The 17,365-nt window shown below is 35.3% G+C and overlaps 1 protein-coding gene across 2 annotated transcripts in view; it reads right to left on the bottom strand.

Annotated features, from left to right (window-relative positions):
- Window positions 1–17,365, bottom strand: part of LOC115214150 (serine/threonine-protein kinase SMG1) — a 185,790-nt gene that overhangs the window by 55,190 nt on the left and 113,235 nt on the right. For both annotated transcript variants that reach the window (XM_036504994.1, XM_029783223.2), the window contains 12 exons: window positions 15,126–15,291; window positions 14,372–14,542; window positions 12,912–13,101; window positions 11,565–11,784; window positions 9,501–9,671; window positions 7,546–7,677; window positions 6,261–6,355; window positions 5,946–6,044; window positions 4,451–4,601; window positions 4,134–4,256; window positions 3,023–3,123; window positions 1,713–1,866 (listed from right to left, as the gene is read on the bottom strand). In XM_036504994.1, coding sequence (XP_036360887.1) covers window positions 1,713–1,866; window positions 3,023–3,123; window positions 4,134–4,256; window positions 4,451–4,601; window positions 5,946–6,044; window positions 6,261–6,355; window positions 7,546–7,677; window positions 9,501–9,671; window positions 11,565–11,784; window positions 12,912–13,101; window positions 14,372–14,542; window positions 15,126–15,291 — 1,773 coding nt within the window. The remainder of the gene's footprint in view (window positions 1–1,712; window positions 1,867–3,022; window positions 3,124–4,133; window positions 4,257–4,450; window positions 4,602–5,945; window positions 6,045–6,260; window positions 6,356–7,545; window positions 7,678–9,500; window positions 9,672–11,564; window positions 11,785–12,911; window positions 13,102–14,371; window positions 14,543–15,125; window positions 15,292–17,365) is intronic.

Below are 17,365 nucleotides of genomic sequence, written 5' to 3' on the forward strand. Positions count from 1 at the left end.
TGAACAATTGAGATACAGATGTCACGCCTGTATTGAAACCATTGCTAAGCTGCCGTAATTGCTTAATTAAGACTTTGTTTAAATTGAAAGGGGCAAATATGTGACGAGGTTGAAAAAAAAATACCCCAGAAAAAAAAATGTACTGCTGGTATTTATATAATTCACTACTATTTTGCTACAATGTCATGAAAAAGAAAAAATTTAGGTATGTAAATCGAATTCGCCACCCCCTTTTCCCCGTTCGCGTTTGTGTAAAAAAAATTATTATTTAAGTTTTAAAAATTATTTACTTTGTTCAAAAAATATTAATATTAATTAATTTTCAAGAATTATTTAATTTTATTCTGTAAAATAGTAATTAATTCATTTATCTGTAAATCCGCGAGGTTGTTACTCAGGCACCTAGAATGGTAACCTTCAACTAACACTATCTCCTCCGAGACCCTGCGGCGCAAGTTGACCAAAATTAAGAGTATGGTAGAAGAAGGGTTGCTCTTCCTTCCGTAGAACATAAAATTCAAATCGGACCATGTTAACACCAAAAATTATTTACATCAAAAAGATGCTTTTTTCTATGAAAATCCCTATTTTTTACGATTTTTTCACTTGCTGTGTCGCCACTTTTCGGTGTATTTCGACCAGAAAAATGTTCACAAAATTTTTACTTTTCAAAATTACAATTCCAGCGGGTCGAAACAAACCCAAGCAACGCCGGGCGATACTGCTAGTCAGTGATAAACCAGCATCTCAGAGATAGGCACAGGCTCACTGGAATCCAAGATTTTTTAAAGTACTCAAATTGTAATCCCCATCACTTCAACATGTCCAGTCATCACCAGCTTCTATTTTCCCCTCTACTTCTGCTAAGTCTTCAACTGGAGCCTGCTAAATCTACTCAATTCTTTTTCCCAATTATTCCTACCAAATCTTCTCTCCTAACTTTCTGCAAATTTCTATATTTATACAGACACAATATTTCTTCCTTACAATTATGTTCCTCTAAAATTTTTCATGACTATGGAAACTAGTCCATCACTAAAACTTTAAAATAGATAATATTACCCCCCAATATATATCCATATTGGACATAACTGTTTTGGCAAAGCCAAAGAAACTTGCTACTAGTCCCTTGTAATGAAAATAGACATTACTTACCACATCCCCAGTTGGGTGACCAGTGACAGGAAACGAGTATTCTACATCCAAGTGTAGAAACGTTTACTTCAATTCATTAGTAAATCATCTACATTTACTTTTTATAACATTAACCCTTCAGCATTCAGATTACTTTGTCAAATATAATACTTGTTTATTCTCATTGTTTTGAATTAATCGTGTATTATTTTAAGATCTTGATGATGTGATTGTATATTTTTAGAATGGCATTGTAGGGTAGGTATAAGAGGCCAGATCTGGTCAATTTGGACATAAAACAGGTAGAATATTTGAGCCAGATATGGTTGATTTAAATACTAAAGGGTTAAGACATGTCAGTTAATGATGAAACCTTTAAATGGCTACTTAATCTACTAGAAATAACAGCCAAATTTTTCTCAAATCACATACTACTGTCTTAAAGGAAGGACAAACTGAATTATTATACTAAATACACTGTCTCAAACAATACTTCTAGGCCTCGACATCTTTGTGTCTATAGGACTAGGGCTGACCTGGGGAGAAACAACAAGGTAGAGCAAAAACAATATTCTTACCTCCCCAGTGGACAAATCAACCAGGACATTATCAAGATGCCGATCCCCCAGACCAATTATGTAACCAATCATGGACATGACAGCAGTGGATCGGCCGTACGTTTGAGTTTTGTGCCACCATTCGCTGGGACCAGTACTAGCACACCACAGCTCCCTGAAATATCCATTAACAAAGATAGTTGTCAAACAAGTCGTCAGATCATATATAAACCACATTTATAGTGTCTACAGACTTAAAGCAAGAGATTTGATAGAGTATACATTTTGCAACAACAGAGTTAACACAATACATACATACATACTATGACAGAGTTGACACTACACAACAACAAAACTGGCATAGCAAACAGATTATAATGTCATTGTAATGGTATACAGAGTATAATGTCATTGCCTACAATGACATGTTTCTTTGTTGAATAACAAAAACATATTTTGTTGCTTGACCTGCTATAAATTACAACCAAATCTACTTCAGATGACACCCTATTACCTTAAAGAAAAGAAGCACACATTGGACAAGGTTGACATAGACATACAAAAAGACATGATCTTTATGGCTTTGATCACAGAGTTGCTTGATCAGAGATGACCTGGGGCTGAATAAGAATAACAAGGTTAATAGAACACGCAAGTTACTACAACTAACATGAAGAAGAGATGTTTGCAATATAGATGGAAAAGGGAATAAAAATATATAATTTCAAAGATAACAAAAGCTCATTCTTGTAATATTCAGTCATAACAATATGAGAAACTGCCAAAAAACATGGTACTTATTAATTAAAACTAATTTGTACATAACATCACTGAACATTATTTGGATTTAAATAATATATTCAGACCAGTAAATGTTGGAAAGAACCCTAGACCATCTTTATCCACACTTGTTGATAGCTGACAGTCCATCTAGTAAGAGCAGCAGATATTGACAGGGGATACCTGACAATACCTGTAGTGTTTGAAACACTGATATCATCAACAAGTAACAAATAAAGGATATCAATGAAGTGGTAACATATATGGGTAATAACAAATTGGATATTCCTGCAGCAGCCAAAAGTATGAAAGTGGAAGAGGATATAGACTGGAAATGGGGGAATAATGAAATAAGTGGTAAGCACATTTAAAACATGTCATCTTTCTGTATATGTATAGCACCATTATTAGGAGTGTATTACTACGAATAGATAACCTTAGAGAAGCTTGAGTGAAGCACATCTGGGATTAGAGACAGTGTAACAGTATCAAATTAAAGCAATAACAAGAAAATAACAATAATCTGAGAAAAAGAAATTGTCTACACTCACTTGGCAAGGAGATCTTTTGGAGTTTCAGACATCAGTTCTTCCAGAACTTTTCTAAGAATAGCTAAAGGCCATTCTTTTCTGTTCTCCATGTTGACAATCCCCTTAAATAATGATAAAAAAATATATATATAATAATAATTATTTGAGGGAAAATTAATCCTAACTTACAGGGAAAAAATTCAATTTTGAAATACTAAATCAATTATATATATATATAATAAACAACCTAGCTTATTTATGAAGGTGAAGAGGAATGACCTAATTATAGATTCCATTGATTATTTACAGGAATAGAAGGAAGAAGAGAACTGGCTATTTGTCAGTCAGAGTGACTTGGTGGGCTGAAACAAAGACCTGGGAACAAAAGAACGACTCAGATTCAAATCCTGTTGGAGACAGGATTTTGGAAAGCAAGAGGAGGACACCTAGAAGTCATGACCTGGGTGGGCCTAGCTCCCGTAGAGTGTCAGGTATAAAGGCTGAAACACTTGTCAGATGGAAGTTCTTTCTCTCAAGATTTCTCCTGCTGTGTGCTCAGCTTACAGTGAGTTTCTGTTATTTATTTTTACATTCAGTTTTGCAATCTTCTCAGATGAAGCTCTATGAGAAAACTGATAACAGAAAATGGGCATATATGAACACACACATACATACATAGTGTTTTCTGGTTACAACACTCAGTGATAGTTGTAAATGAGCATCAGCATCCTTTACTTCCAATCTTCTATGAAAATAAGTCAGGGTTGGTGACAGTATGGGCATCCAGCCATAGAAAATTCACTTAATCCATGAAGGCATGGAAAAGTAGATGCTAAAACATTGCTGATGGTGTAAATAGTAAATGGCTAAGATTGTTGATAAAGACAATACAAATTTGTAGTTAATTCAGCAGTGCTGCTGCCGCTGTCATTCTCATCATAGAAGAGTAATACAAAATAACTCCGGGGAAGGTAATCGAATCATACATATCTTGCTGACTGGAGAAATTCAGTAAACACACACACACATATATGAACAATAAAAATTAGGTCTTAATTATAAAATACAACACAAAGTGTATGGAAAAAGAGAAAAAGGATAAACAGAATTAGAAAATAAATGTGAATCTTACCTTTTCTTTCAGAGCTGGAGTTAATTTGTTGTAGTAGATATCACTAGGTCTTTGCATGACTGGGTTAGTAGCAGTGGCATTGAGTGAGCCAACATTGGTTGTTCCAGGTACAGAACTGGTGGGCTAAAAGTAACAGAAACAAACAAGTCAAATAAAAAAAGAATATGTAAAATATAGTAGACCTGGACAGGATTTGAATTCAAAATGGAACAAAAAGCACAAGGCTTTTTTGCCCATCAGTTAACTAAGCCAGCTTACTCCATGTGTATTTAAAAAACCTCTCACCACCAAAATAACAAAATAAGAGTTCAACCCACCTTCAAGGTATGTGCAATCAATTCCCTCTGTTGCCACTTCTTATAAAGACTGAATAAAGGCGTGGCACCATCTACCCACTGAATCAAACCCGAACGGGGTCCTAGTGGTGTAACAGAATAGTGTCGTGCTCGGTACATGGCTGGGTAACCCCTGCAATAAAGGAGATAGAAAAAAAAATGAATAAAAGAGTAGGAGGGCAATAATAATTAGAAACATGCATATGCAGAAACACCCACCACCACCACCATCACTGACATCACTTTATATGCTCTCCTAATTCTTGCAGGAACTGGACAGTCTTCCACAGTACACTGTATCACCAATTGTTGCTATCCATTGTTATCTCCTTTACAAGGTTCAGCTTTCAGATCAATGGTCACCATTTCTTCTGCCTGCCTTGTCTGCAGATATTTTCCACTTCTTTACTCTCATTCTTCACTCACATCACATGTTCAAACCAGTTCAGTTTTCTCTTTTGCACAAACATTATTTCTTTTACATCCAGTTTTTCTCTCAATTCATTCATGCTTCATGTACCTTAACCTCAGATTATATCCCAACCTTTTGTATATCCTCCATATTCAATATACTCAATGTTTTGTAACCATACATCATTGCACTTCATAATGCAATCCAGTGTTCACTTAGAGAAACCCTTTGTTGCCAGCAGAGGTAATAGCTCCTTCAACCCTTACTCCCTGTTTACTCTGGTTTGCAGAACAGCATCCACCACTGCTAATTAAGTCCCTTAGGTAGCAGAAGCTATCCAAGCATTTGAAGGAATTCATTTTTGACTGTTTGCTTACTGCTAATTGCTTCTGTACAACTGATATTATAGTCCTGTCAGCATGTTTATGATCATATTGCATACATCACAAGAAACTCTAATCTCTTTCTACATACTGAGCACGATCACTTTCCAGGCAACAATGGCAGAGTCCTGTTCTCTTTGATGTTTTGTTAAAACTTTGGTCTTTGCTAGGTTTTCTTTAACACATTTCAAGTATAGGATTTACTTCCACATTTGGAATTCTGTATTTATTTGACAAAATCAGCTATAAGAACAAGATCATTGGGCACTGGTCTTAACTTCTATTATGGTCTGGAAAATCATATTAAACAAATGGAGGTTGAGAACCAAGCCCTGATGGACACCTCCTTGCAAGCAAAATACCTTGCTAACAACATCCCTATGCATGGTTTTGCAAAGCTCTCACTAGTCATTCATCTACACCTAATTTTCTTAGCAGCCATCAGACGATAGAGCATGGTACCATATCAAAAGTCCTTTTCTGGTCAGTAATTGCAAGATAAAGTGGTCAAAGAACCTCTGTAGGTATCTTAAGAAGACATAAGTAGTGCAGTGTCTTGGCACAAACCTAAACTGCATCTCAGATTTTTTAAAATGACAGAACACTTACATATGCACCCATTTACACACATTTGCACTCAATCCTTCTCTCTTTCACACAGAGTTTATACTAACATACTTACTTATTGACATTAGAAAACATGCTGTTGACAATGTTAAGAAATTGCATAATGCGTTCATCAAGATGTAAATCTTCAAGACCCTTGAACAAGTAAGGATATCTGGAAATGATAAAGTTAGGACACATGAGAACAAACAAAGAAAAATGGTGAGCAATAAGAATGAAAAGGAGAGCTTTAATATGAAAAGCAATGGCAAGTTAGAGGAATGGAGAGCTAGGCACGAGAGAGAGAGAGAGAGAGAGAGAGAGAGAGAGAGAGAGAGAGAGAGAAGTAGAACAAATTTTGGATAATCTAAGAATATATTAAACAACTTACTTTTTACCGTCAGTTCCAATAAATACAAGTTTCTTTGGTTTTGTTTTGGTTGGCAGAATCTGGACATTGAGACTTATGGAATTGATTGTGACAATCTGTAGAGAATATGATATGAATGATTCAGAAGGAGAAATGGTTCTTGTTAAAGACTTTTGTATTACATGAAGATATATCTTCTGTGTGATAATTTATATCAAACTAATAGTACCTGTAAAAATTCTACATGTTATTTTAGATAATTAGTAGAATTTCTAGATATTTTGGGTTATAGAAAGCCAAGAAGTACACAATTTCTTTTGAATTTTGTTTTTTAGAAGTGCTTTATTCATGAGCTGGAGTAAAGTTCACATAAGTAGTGAAGGTACATCTTTAAAAACTACACTCATGATACACTTGCCACCTTTTCTGCCTTGAGAAGTTATAAGTAGTAAACAATCTTTATAGGGGAATGACAGAATCGACCTATAATTCCACTATGATACAACTACGTTGGTAAATGTTTAAATAACCATAATGTGCTTTCCTACAGCCATATCAAAGAAAAGTGAATATGGTTAGACCTGGACCCACAGTCACACTGAATGAAGTGTTATAGTTGTCCACTGTGCAATGAATTCATCACCATCATCATTTTAATATCTACTTTTCCATGCACACATGTGTTGGGTGCAATTCTTCAAGGCAGATTTCCTACAGCCAAATGATGTTCCTATTGACAACCCTCACCTTCTTCCAAGCAAGGTAATATTTCCTCATTGCCAGGCAGGTTTTTTCAGAATATTGAAAATGAATGAAGTTGCTTGTACGATAGTGACACTCATTTACAACTATCATGTGATGACAAGACAAAGATACACAAACATACAATACAATAGGCTTCTTTCAGTTTTGTTTTACCAGATCCACTCTCAAAGTGCCATACAGTGAAACTGAGCCCAAAATCAATGTGGTTGAGAAGCAAACTTCTTAACCACACAGTTACACCCATATCTATAGCCATGCTTGTGCCTATTGTTAAGGATATATGTCATAAAGAGAACAAAAAAGGGAAACAAATTTCAGAATAGATTTCAACTAATGTTCGGTGTTGACATGATATAGAGTAAGAAGTTGTAAGGAAACAATCCAAACTCTAAAATAAAAAAAAAAACACACACAAAAGGATGGTCATGGTCAGCAGGTTAATTAAACATTAAAGATATGTCCAACATTTTGAGGCATACTGAAGAGTAATACAACAGTAGCCAAGTAAATGTCCATGAAACTAAAGAGATCCAACACTCACCTTGCCTGCAATACTGAGACCAGGCATAGGAATTTCAGATTTGTGCATGTTACCAAGTTTTGGACTAATGTCATCCATTCTTAGTAAGAGACTGTTTCTTTTCTGTGCTCTCTGCTGCAGACTATGATGAAGCTGTGTAAAGTAAGGAGAAAAATAAAACTGTTGAACATCAAATTCAAACTATTTTAGTATACATCAACAGACACTGAACATAAACAAAAACAATAACCTTATTTGATAGGAATGCATTGTTTTAGATTTGACCTATGTTTAAAAAAAAGTGGGATGGTTCATATTCTTTTACAGTTGGATACCCCTCCTATTTGCTAAACTTATTTGAGTAAGAAGTATCAGTGGAGCCTCGCTTTGTTTAGTGAAGTAAACTAGAACAAATAGTTAGGTGTCACACATGATTCAACAGCTAGATCTGAGTAATAACATTTAAACAATGATTTTAGAATATGTGAGTTTTTTCTTTTCTTTTCACATTAATTTTCTCCGGCATGCATAAGTGATTTGGCTTATTATTTTATCTGTAGACTAGCAATTTAAAGTCTTACTTTCTACATGTAGATATCATAAGCATACAACCACAACACATTCTCATGCTCTATTAATGAGAACTTCTAAATAATTCAGCAATAAAGATTTGACAGTTTAGTCACATAATGTCAAAACAGAAAATCATTAGACATTTCCGGAATACAGAACAGTTATACAGTTCTTCTAAATTTTAACAATGTTTAAAAATTAAAAAAAAACACCCCAATTCCTATATACTTATACTAAAATCTCAGACAATCTCTCCTGAAAACCTCACATGCACAATTATCTAAGCTAAACTATATGTCTATCTAAACTTAAACAACTGCCAACCCATTATAGCATGTAAATATTGTCCATATACTAGATTAAGGGCAGGGAATTGTTTATATTCAAAGGCCCCATTGAATTAAGTGTAATCTAATGGTAATTTTGCTAAATATATGGAAAAAATGCAATTATGAAGGTTGGCTGAAAAGTTCATAGGCTGACTAAGAAGGAGTTATTATACAGTAATTAAACTTGGCATGCATTAAATTCAACCTTTACTGATGCTAACTGCATTTTTTCTTTTCAGACAAATCCACATTGAATGCAGAATTGAGGACTTGTGGGCTCCTAAATTCAAGAGGAGTAGAGTGAGTCTTGAAAATGACCCAAGGTCCGGGCATCCTGCCACAGCCACTACCCAAGAAAACATAGACTGTGTTCACCACATGGTGATAGATGACAGACGTTTAAATATTAATCAGATGAAGGGGGTCCTGCTTCACTAGGACAATGCTCCTGCACACAAGTCTGTGGTTGCAATGGCTGCTGTGTGCGGTTGTAACTTTGAACTAGTTGATCACCCTCCATATTCTCCTGATTTGGCACCATCTGACTATTTTCTGTTCCTCAACATGAAGAAACACTGGGAAGCAGTGTCAGACTGATGATGAGGTCATATCTGCTGTTGGCAACTTTTTTGAGGATCAGGATGAGAGCTTCTAAACCACAGGAATCCAAGCGCTGCAGCACTGATGGAAGAAGTGTATGGACTGCAGGGGAAACTATGCCAAAAAATAAAACACATTTGGTCAAGTTTGACCATTGTATTGTGCTCAGCCTATGAACTTTTCAGCCCACCTTTGTACATTTGTGAAAATATATATACTAAACAAAGAAAACAAAATATGACCATAGGTGATATTTATACCAATTATTAGAGTAATTTGAGTTCACTAATTTGTCAATAAGACTAACTTGCTCACTAATAAGCCTCTCCATCATTGAAATTACTAAACACTTTGTTTCATTGCTTCCTTTTCAGAAATGCTATAAAACGTGCAATTGTACCTAACAAGGATAGCCAGTTGCTCCATGTCTGTTGCCCAATTAGCCATGTGCATTTAATAATAAAAAGCCCTTACTTGCTTGAAAAGCTGCCAGCTAACATGTGGGTTACTAGGATTTGTTGGGTTCTTGAGACGGTTCAAAGCTTCCGAAATAGTGCGTCCATAAGTAGACTGGAACCACTGTTCATGTGGGGTTTCTGCTGCTTGTGTTGTGACATCAACTAATCTCTCCATAGTATAAACAGTCTGTTGGGTAAGGGGTAAGCAAAAAATAGTCTTTAATGTAAGTTAAATCAACATGGTAATATATACTGCCATTACAATATTTTAGAAATCACATATATTTACCATTTACTGGTTCTAAACAAACAGTGAAGATGGCATATTTTAGGAATTCTTTCATATTTTAACTTCTCAAGGTATATAGCCATTTCCCTCTCTAAGCTCCCACTCAGTCAAGAATACTCTTCACTTTTGCATAGGTTACAAGGTATCCTCACTAGTGTTGGTGCCACAAAAAAGAAAAAAGGAAACACCCAGTACACACGATAAAGAAATTATGTTAGGAAAGGCCTCTATGCCAAAGTAGACATTGGAGCACGACGTAATCCTCCAATTTGTCTAATCCATGCTAGCTTGGAAAACTGACATTAGCTGATGATGTATCTACGACTACATTATCCAATATGTCCTTTTTAAAGACAGTGATTTGAAGGGGAGCTGGCTGCTATTTTTAACAAATTTGGTGACCATATAGAGCTTTGTTGTTATTACATAGGGAAGTGGATGACAAAAACCATAAAGCATTCACATATTGCTGGAACAACAATATAGAAACTACATCATTCCATCATAGAATAACTAAATGGTTACTAGTTATGTGTACAATACACTTACAATTACTGTGCCTGTGTTAGGTTCATTAATTCATTTTACATCCATATTTCCATGCTAGCATAAATTAAATGAATATATTAATGAGATGCATTTTCTGTTGCCGACCCTTATGTTTTCCAAGAGATCTTTTGCTTGGCAGAAGTTTGCTGACAGAAGTGGCAACAACACTGCTTGTAACTTGCAACATTTATAGAATACAATGTACACACAAACAGGGCTTCCAGTCCTGTCTACTGAATTCACTCACAAGGCTTTGGCCATCTTGGGGGTATACTAGAAGATGCTTGCCCAAGGTACCAAATGAGACTGACCCTGAAACCACATGATTGTGAAGTGAATTACTCAAGCACACAGCACACAACTATGCTGGATCCTATACTAATAAAAAAACCTTCTTTGTAAATCATAAATATGAAAGCAGAAAGACAAATTTTTAAGAAGCTCAATAGCTATGAGGTTAAGATACTGGATTATGCATTCAGTTCAAATATTTCTATAACATTTGACCAGTGTAACCCTTGGGTTCAATACCACTGCAAAGCACCTTTGACAAGTATCTTCTACCAGAGTGTGTGACTAACTTAAGTATTGTAAGTGAAATTGGATAGACAGAAACTATGTTGAAGTTCAACAGATCAACCGTCTAGTAATTCAAATGAGTCAGCCCTAGTCACACACAGTGTCACGTGAAGTCTGCCTAAGGAGTATGCTAAGGGGCCATGTGCCTATGGAATACTTAGCTACTTACATTATCACTCACTTTGCCTAGTAGACAATATCTAACACTCCTACACCACAGGCAAGTGACTGACATCATCGTTATCATCAACATTTAACATCTATCTTTGATGCGTTGGATGGGTTAATAGGAGTCGACAAGCCTTAGGACTGTGTTGAGCACTAATGTCTGCTTTGGCATCATTTCCAAAGCTGGATGCCCTTCCTAGCACCAACTACTTTAGACTGTACTGGGTGCTTTTTTTTTCATAGCATCAGCACTAGTAAAGCCACCAAGTAACTCGCAAGTGACAAACCCCTCAGTTAAGTGGGAGTGCAGTGTTGAGGGAGGTGGCTTTGTACGAGGTGTTGGGAGCTTAAAATTTGAAGAAACATCATACTTGAGTGCATTAAATTGTTAAAATTATATCCAAATCAACTACTACACTCTTATTCTACATCAACACAGTGAATTTTTCTGTAAAATAGTTAAAACAGAGGAAATCAAAGTATTACGCTACATACGGGTTTCATGATTGTCTTGTGTTTCTCTTTGATAATGGCAAGTTTCTCTTCTTTTGACAGGTTTTTGTTGGTAGTCACCTTCTTGACCTCATTATCAAGTTGGTTTATGTACCTGGTAACATCTTGGTGATGCTGGTTCAAGGTACCCAGCCACAGTTCATCCCACAGCAATGTGATACGACGCAGTTCTTGGACAAATTGCTGCACTTGTTGGATCATTCTGGAAATTGAAAAAAAACTCCAGAATATTATTATTAATATTAATAAGGTAGAATTTTGTCAGTCTTTAGCAGCAACATTTCTTCTAGCTCTTTACATTCCGAGCTCAAATCCCACCAAGGTTGGTTTTGCATTTCATCCTTTCAGTGTCAATAGAATATATACCAGTTGAATACAATTAAATTGACTAACACTCTCCACTAAAATTACTGGCCATGCAAAAATTAGAATTAATGCAGTGAACCAACAGAAATATCAAAGCAGAAGAAAAAAATGCTCTGTGGTATTTCTTTTGACTCATGTTCTGAGTTCAAATACCACTGAGGTCAATTTTGTCATTTATCTTTACAGGATTGATAAAATAAGTACCAGTTGAGCACTGGGGTTGATGTAATCAACTTTCTCCTTCCCAAGAAAAATGTTGGCCTTGTGTCAAAATTAGAATTATTGTAAGTTGAGTGAATTGGTACAAACAGTTGAGCACTGCAGCATTTAGTTTCATGTCTACTGTCTCTGACAAGTTTTCTGCAGCTGTGTACATAACATAGTAGTAGTAAAAAGAGAGAGAAGGTGGAGAGAGACAGAGTAGAGAGAGGGGGAACTGTTTGTTATTCTCTTACATTATCATATTTCTGTGAAAATACATTGCATTTATTTCAATTAATTGTAAAAATAATAAAGAATTTAGTAAAATAATTTGTTATTATCAAGAAGCTGGTGTTTGGAAGCACAACATAAAATTTTGATGGAAATTTCCAAATTAGATTTCTTTAAAACAGGAAGTTTGTACCATAGAATTAGGGGCAATTTTCATCAGGTTAGTATCAAAATAAATAATGGTAAGTATTTAAGTTAAAGATAGATGATAATTTATTTCTAATATAGGAAGGAAGAGGTCTGAAACCAAAGGTGGCTTAGTCGATTAGGGCCATTAGTACATGACTGTAGCTCTATTGATATTAGAGGGAAGAAAGGAATTGACCTCAGTGGGATTTGAGCCCAGAACAAAGAACCGGCAAAGACATTTTGTTGATTGCTCTAACAATTCTGCTAATTTACCACTCTTAAAAAAAACAATAGGAGACAGTGGAAAAGTCACTTTTCAAGAAGGTTTTAAACAAGACTTACTCTGAATTATGATGTGACAATGTATCCACAATGGCCGTGAGACATGTCTGCATGATGGTATTGGTTGGGTCATCAGTCAGGTTGTTACCATCGTCTTGTTCATCAGTATGCTCTTGAGAATCCTGTTCAGTGACCACACCCACTTCTGTACAGTCCTCCTCATTCTGTGCCAGGTAATTGTTCAGCAGTCCTGTTAATGTGAGAGATTAGGTATTCTGAGACATCAAATACACACATACATCACTACAGACAAATGAAATAGTAACCACTCCAATCAAGGACCATGGAAAATCTTCTACATGGTCCATAAATCTGCTAGAAACAGCAGACATATCAAATAAAACAGTAGCTCACTGAGAGACAATGAGGAAGCTTCTGCAGAGTTTTTTGATTTGTTTTAAGTAACAACCATATAACATCACTCTTATATCAGATATTGTTTTAAAATGAGGAAACATTAGATAATGTGGTCCTAGATACACTGGGTTCATATGATGTCATCAAGCCTGTCAAACATTTATTGCTGGATAAAAGCAATAAATGTTAGCCATTACACTGTGATGACATTGTATTGCTATCAATAGTGGAAACAGTGTAACTGATAAGTTAATTTCTAATCTTACCATAGATGTAATATTATTTGGAAAAGAGATAGCATCTGACAATACAATTTGCCTTAAATGCACCACAAGGGACAAAGAATAAATAAATAACTAAAATAATTTCCAATGTGTCTTAACAATCCATTGAGATCCTGTGTGATGTCAATATTTTCAATGGTTCTGAGATCCTACAACATCAATAGTTGCAATATGACAATACCAGCAACAACACGATGAGCTAACAATGAAACATCAGAATAATTACAAGACCTTCAAGAAATAGCACTCAAATCTTGTTCCAGTCTCTTAAACAAAGATACACTGGAGGTACCTACCCTATCTTCCCTTCTTAACTCCCTGCTCCATAAAATCAAATTCTCACCTAGTTTTTAACCCCTTGCACTTTCTTTTTCTTTCCTCTCCTCTCAAATAATTTTCCTCTTTCTTACTCATATACTTTTCATCTGACAATAGACTAACACTTGAAATGTTAAGACTTTTTCCTGTCTTTCTGCAAATAGTTATGCTAATACAATAATTGTTAAAACTTGTCACTTCTGTGTTGTCATTTTTGATTTTCTTTTACCAGTTGGATTCTGTCAAACTATCTAACCTAAACCAGCATGGAATGTGGACATCAGATGAAATGTGGACATTATTTTTAGACAATATATAGTCTAAAAATAAGACGGTACTCAGGGCTGAAATGCCATTTATCATATAAGCCCAAGGGGAGTTGATCCAAAAGTTAAGCAACAAAAACAGCTAAACAAAGGACCATTATTATTAATAAATCATTCATTAATCAATCCTTCAAATTTCAAAAATAAATTCAATGTTGACAGTAAAGCTTGTTACCATCTCGAGTGGTTTCCTTCACATCTATCTTGATAACAGAGCAGCCAACCACAGCAGGGTAAACTATGAGGTGTGGGGCATCTTCAGCCACTCGACAAAGAAGATCCGATACGCTTTGGCGGACGTAGGATTCAGGGTGGCTGAGGCGAGAAAACAACTGTGGAATAATACCTGTAAAACGAGAGATAAACAAGAATTGATGGTATTGATTATGATAATGATGATACAAACAGGAAGAGATACAAGATGTTTTTTTTTATGGTAGTAGTGATATAAATATATATGCCATTGATGAAGATTGGAGAAAGAGTTTATGTGTAAATGCTTGCATATGTAGATACATAATTTTTAGGTGCAGGCATAGCTGTGTGGTTAAGAAGCTTGCCTCCGAACCAAGTTGTCTCAGTTTCAGTTCTACTGTGTGGTACTTTGGATAAGTGTTTTTACAATAGCCCTTGGGCCAACAAATCCTTGTGAGCAGATTGAAACTGAAAGAAGCCTGGTGTATGTGTACCCTTGTCTTGACATAATATGATGATTGTAAATGAGCATCATTGTCATATGAACCATCTTGTTCATTTGCAGTTGTCTGTGGGGAAATATTATCTTGCTTGGAAACAAGAAGCACATCAAGGTATAGAAAATTTGCCTCAACAAATTCCATCTTGATGTTAAACAATGATACATTATGTATGTGTAAATGTTTATGTATCAAGTAATTAAGTGCACAGTTGTGTGTGTGTGTGCAAATTACCTTTCCAAGGAGCTGTTGGTGTCTCAGCCAGACCTGTCTCTAGGACATCGCGCAACTCCCAGGCATGCTTCACTAACAAACGCAGTAGGCGTAAGGTAGCAATTATGTTGATGTCTTCATTTGGTTCATCAGTCTTCGCATGAAATGAAGTACTGACAGTCTGCAACTATCATAAAGGTTTTATAAATATAATAGAGTGAATCTCAATAATGTAGAGGTGAAATGTTAAATATACATTAAATATATATTAAAGCAAAGTTTCAGTCACAAAACCATTAAGCCAGAAAATATATTAAAACAAAGAAAATGAATAAATGGGAAAATGTTGTGTTGTGGGAAAAAGTAACAAGACTGATATCTGAATGTTAAACATCTCCAAAGCTCTGAGAAGTCTAAACTAAGTGGTACCTACCTCCAGGTTTGTAATGAAAAATCTGGATGAGACAAACTTCTGACCCGACCTCATTCAATCCCTCCACACTGGATAAAATGCTAACCTATCGTTTTGGAAATTCAGTTGAACTCAAGCAGGTAAAATTCCATGTCCCACTTAGTGAATCAATGAAACGTTAATAGAAGATATGAACCCAACACCTAAAGTTGATAGTTCAGTCCAAAAGTACATCCACTCAACTTGTTAGTAGAAAGTTGGAGAGTACAAATTCTCCAAGATTAATTCAGTTTGTTACTTCATAGATTGATAACAAAAGCTTAGTGTGATTTATTGGGGTATGTGTCAAAAATGATAGTAAGTTTGATAGAGAGGTATAGTGGTTCAGCTTCAGAAGCACAATTCAGCTTCTATGATAAATTACAGCAGGAGATCAATAAAGAGGTTCTGCATACAGTGACAGATACATCATCTATTGCCACCACAGTTGTATTGATGGTCTACAACTATCATCCTTTGTTATTAATATTTTCTTTATTTCATACATTAGATTTAAGCTAATCTGAGAAAAAAAAAAAAAAAAAGATCAACTTGAGCTTTATAAAAAAGGGCTCCCATAATACCTTAAAACATAAAACTGATATTATTAAATCCTGCTACACACAGACACACACGCATATATATATGTGGTATTACATTGTACTAGCAAATCTACCTATATTCGATGGAGGCATAAAATGAGGGAGGGAAGTCATAACAGCAGTATGTATTGAGAAATGTATAAATGGGCTTAATAGATTACTGAGTGGTGTCTTAAAGAAATCACATTATTGTTGGTGATACAGCATTCTGTTGCAGCTATATGACATGTGTTTGCAACTAACTCCCGAAACTGAAATAAGCTCCCAGCCTCTGTATCATAAATGGTTACGTGGACCACTCCTAACGAAAGCTAGACCTTCTTTCGACCACTGCATAAAAAGTATTAAGAATAAAAAATTTTTTACTTAGATCTACTTTTTATTTTAGTTGTTTACACTATTTTACGCTTGTTTATACTCTTATACATTCAAAGTCCACAAATTTCCGTATTTAAATTATGAATTATATTCCTTTCAATAATAATATGATTACAAAACTTCTTTGTAGACGATATTTTCTGTTTGGTCGACACTAACTTTCAAATTATTGGAGTCTGTAACTGGCTGTGCGTAACCATCGGAGTGTGTAAAAATCCACCTACATAATCTAAGTCTGGCCCTGTGCCTTGTTTGCTGTGAATGCTCGAGCGAAATCTTTAGGAATCTGCCTGTCTATGATGGGAAATGAAGGGATATTATCGCAAATCTAAACTCTCTAAATTCACGAACTATATGGAGGGAGAGGGAGGAGGAATCCAGAGTTAATTCTCATCGCCAGAATTTAAAAAAAAAAGAAGAAAAAAACCAAAGGTGATTTATTAATACAAAACTCAATATCCACTAAATAATCATACTTGTTCACATTTTTTCCTGATTATCTCCTTCGTAATCCCGAAAAACATTGCGACCATTGGTCTAGCCGTTTGACCATGAAAAGAGAACAGACAGCCGGACGCCCATTATAGTAGGAAGTTGACTGCCCTTTGCTTCTTTTATTAGTTATCTCCCCCTTAATTCTTATTTACTTTTTTTTTTATAAAGCTCGTAAACTGAACAATTACCCTCAATATCCACTAATCATACTTTTCCAAATTTTTTCTCTCTAAAAACCTTCCTGATTACCTCCTTCCTAATTAAAAAAAAAACAAAAAAAAAATAGCGTGACCATTGGTCCAGCCGTTTGACCATGAAGACGCAGACAGACGGAC

The sequence above is a fragment of the Octopus sinensis genome, linkage group LG7 (assembly GCF_006345805.1).
Source record: "Octopus sinensis linkage group LG7, ASM634580v1, whole genome shotgun sequence".
Classification (NCBI taxonomy): domain Eukaryota; kingdom Metazoa; phylum Mollusca; class Cephalopoda; order Octopoda; family Octopodidae; genus Octopus; species Octopus sinensis.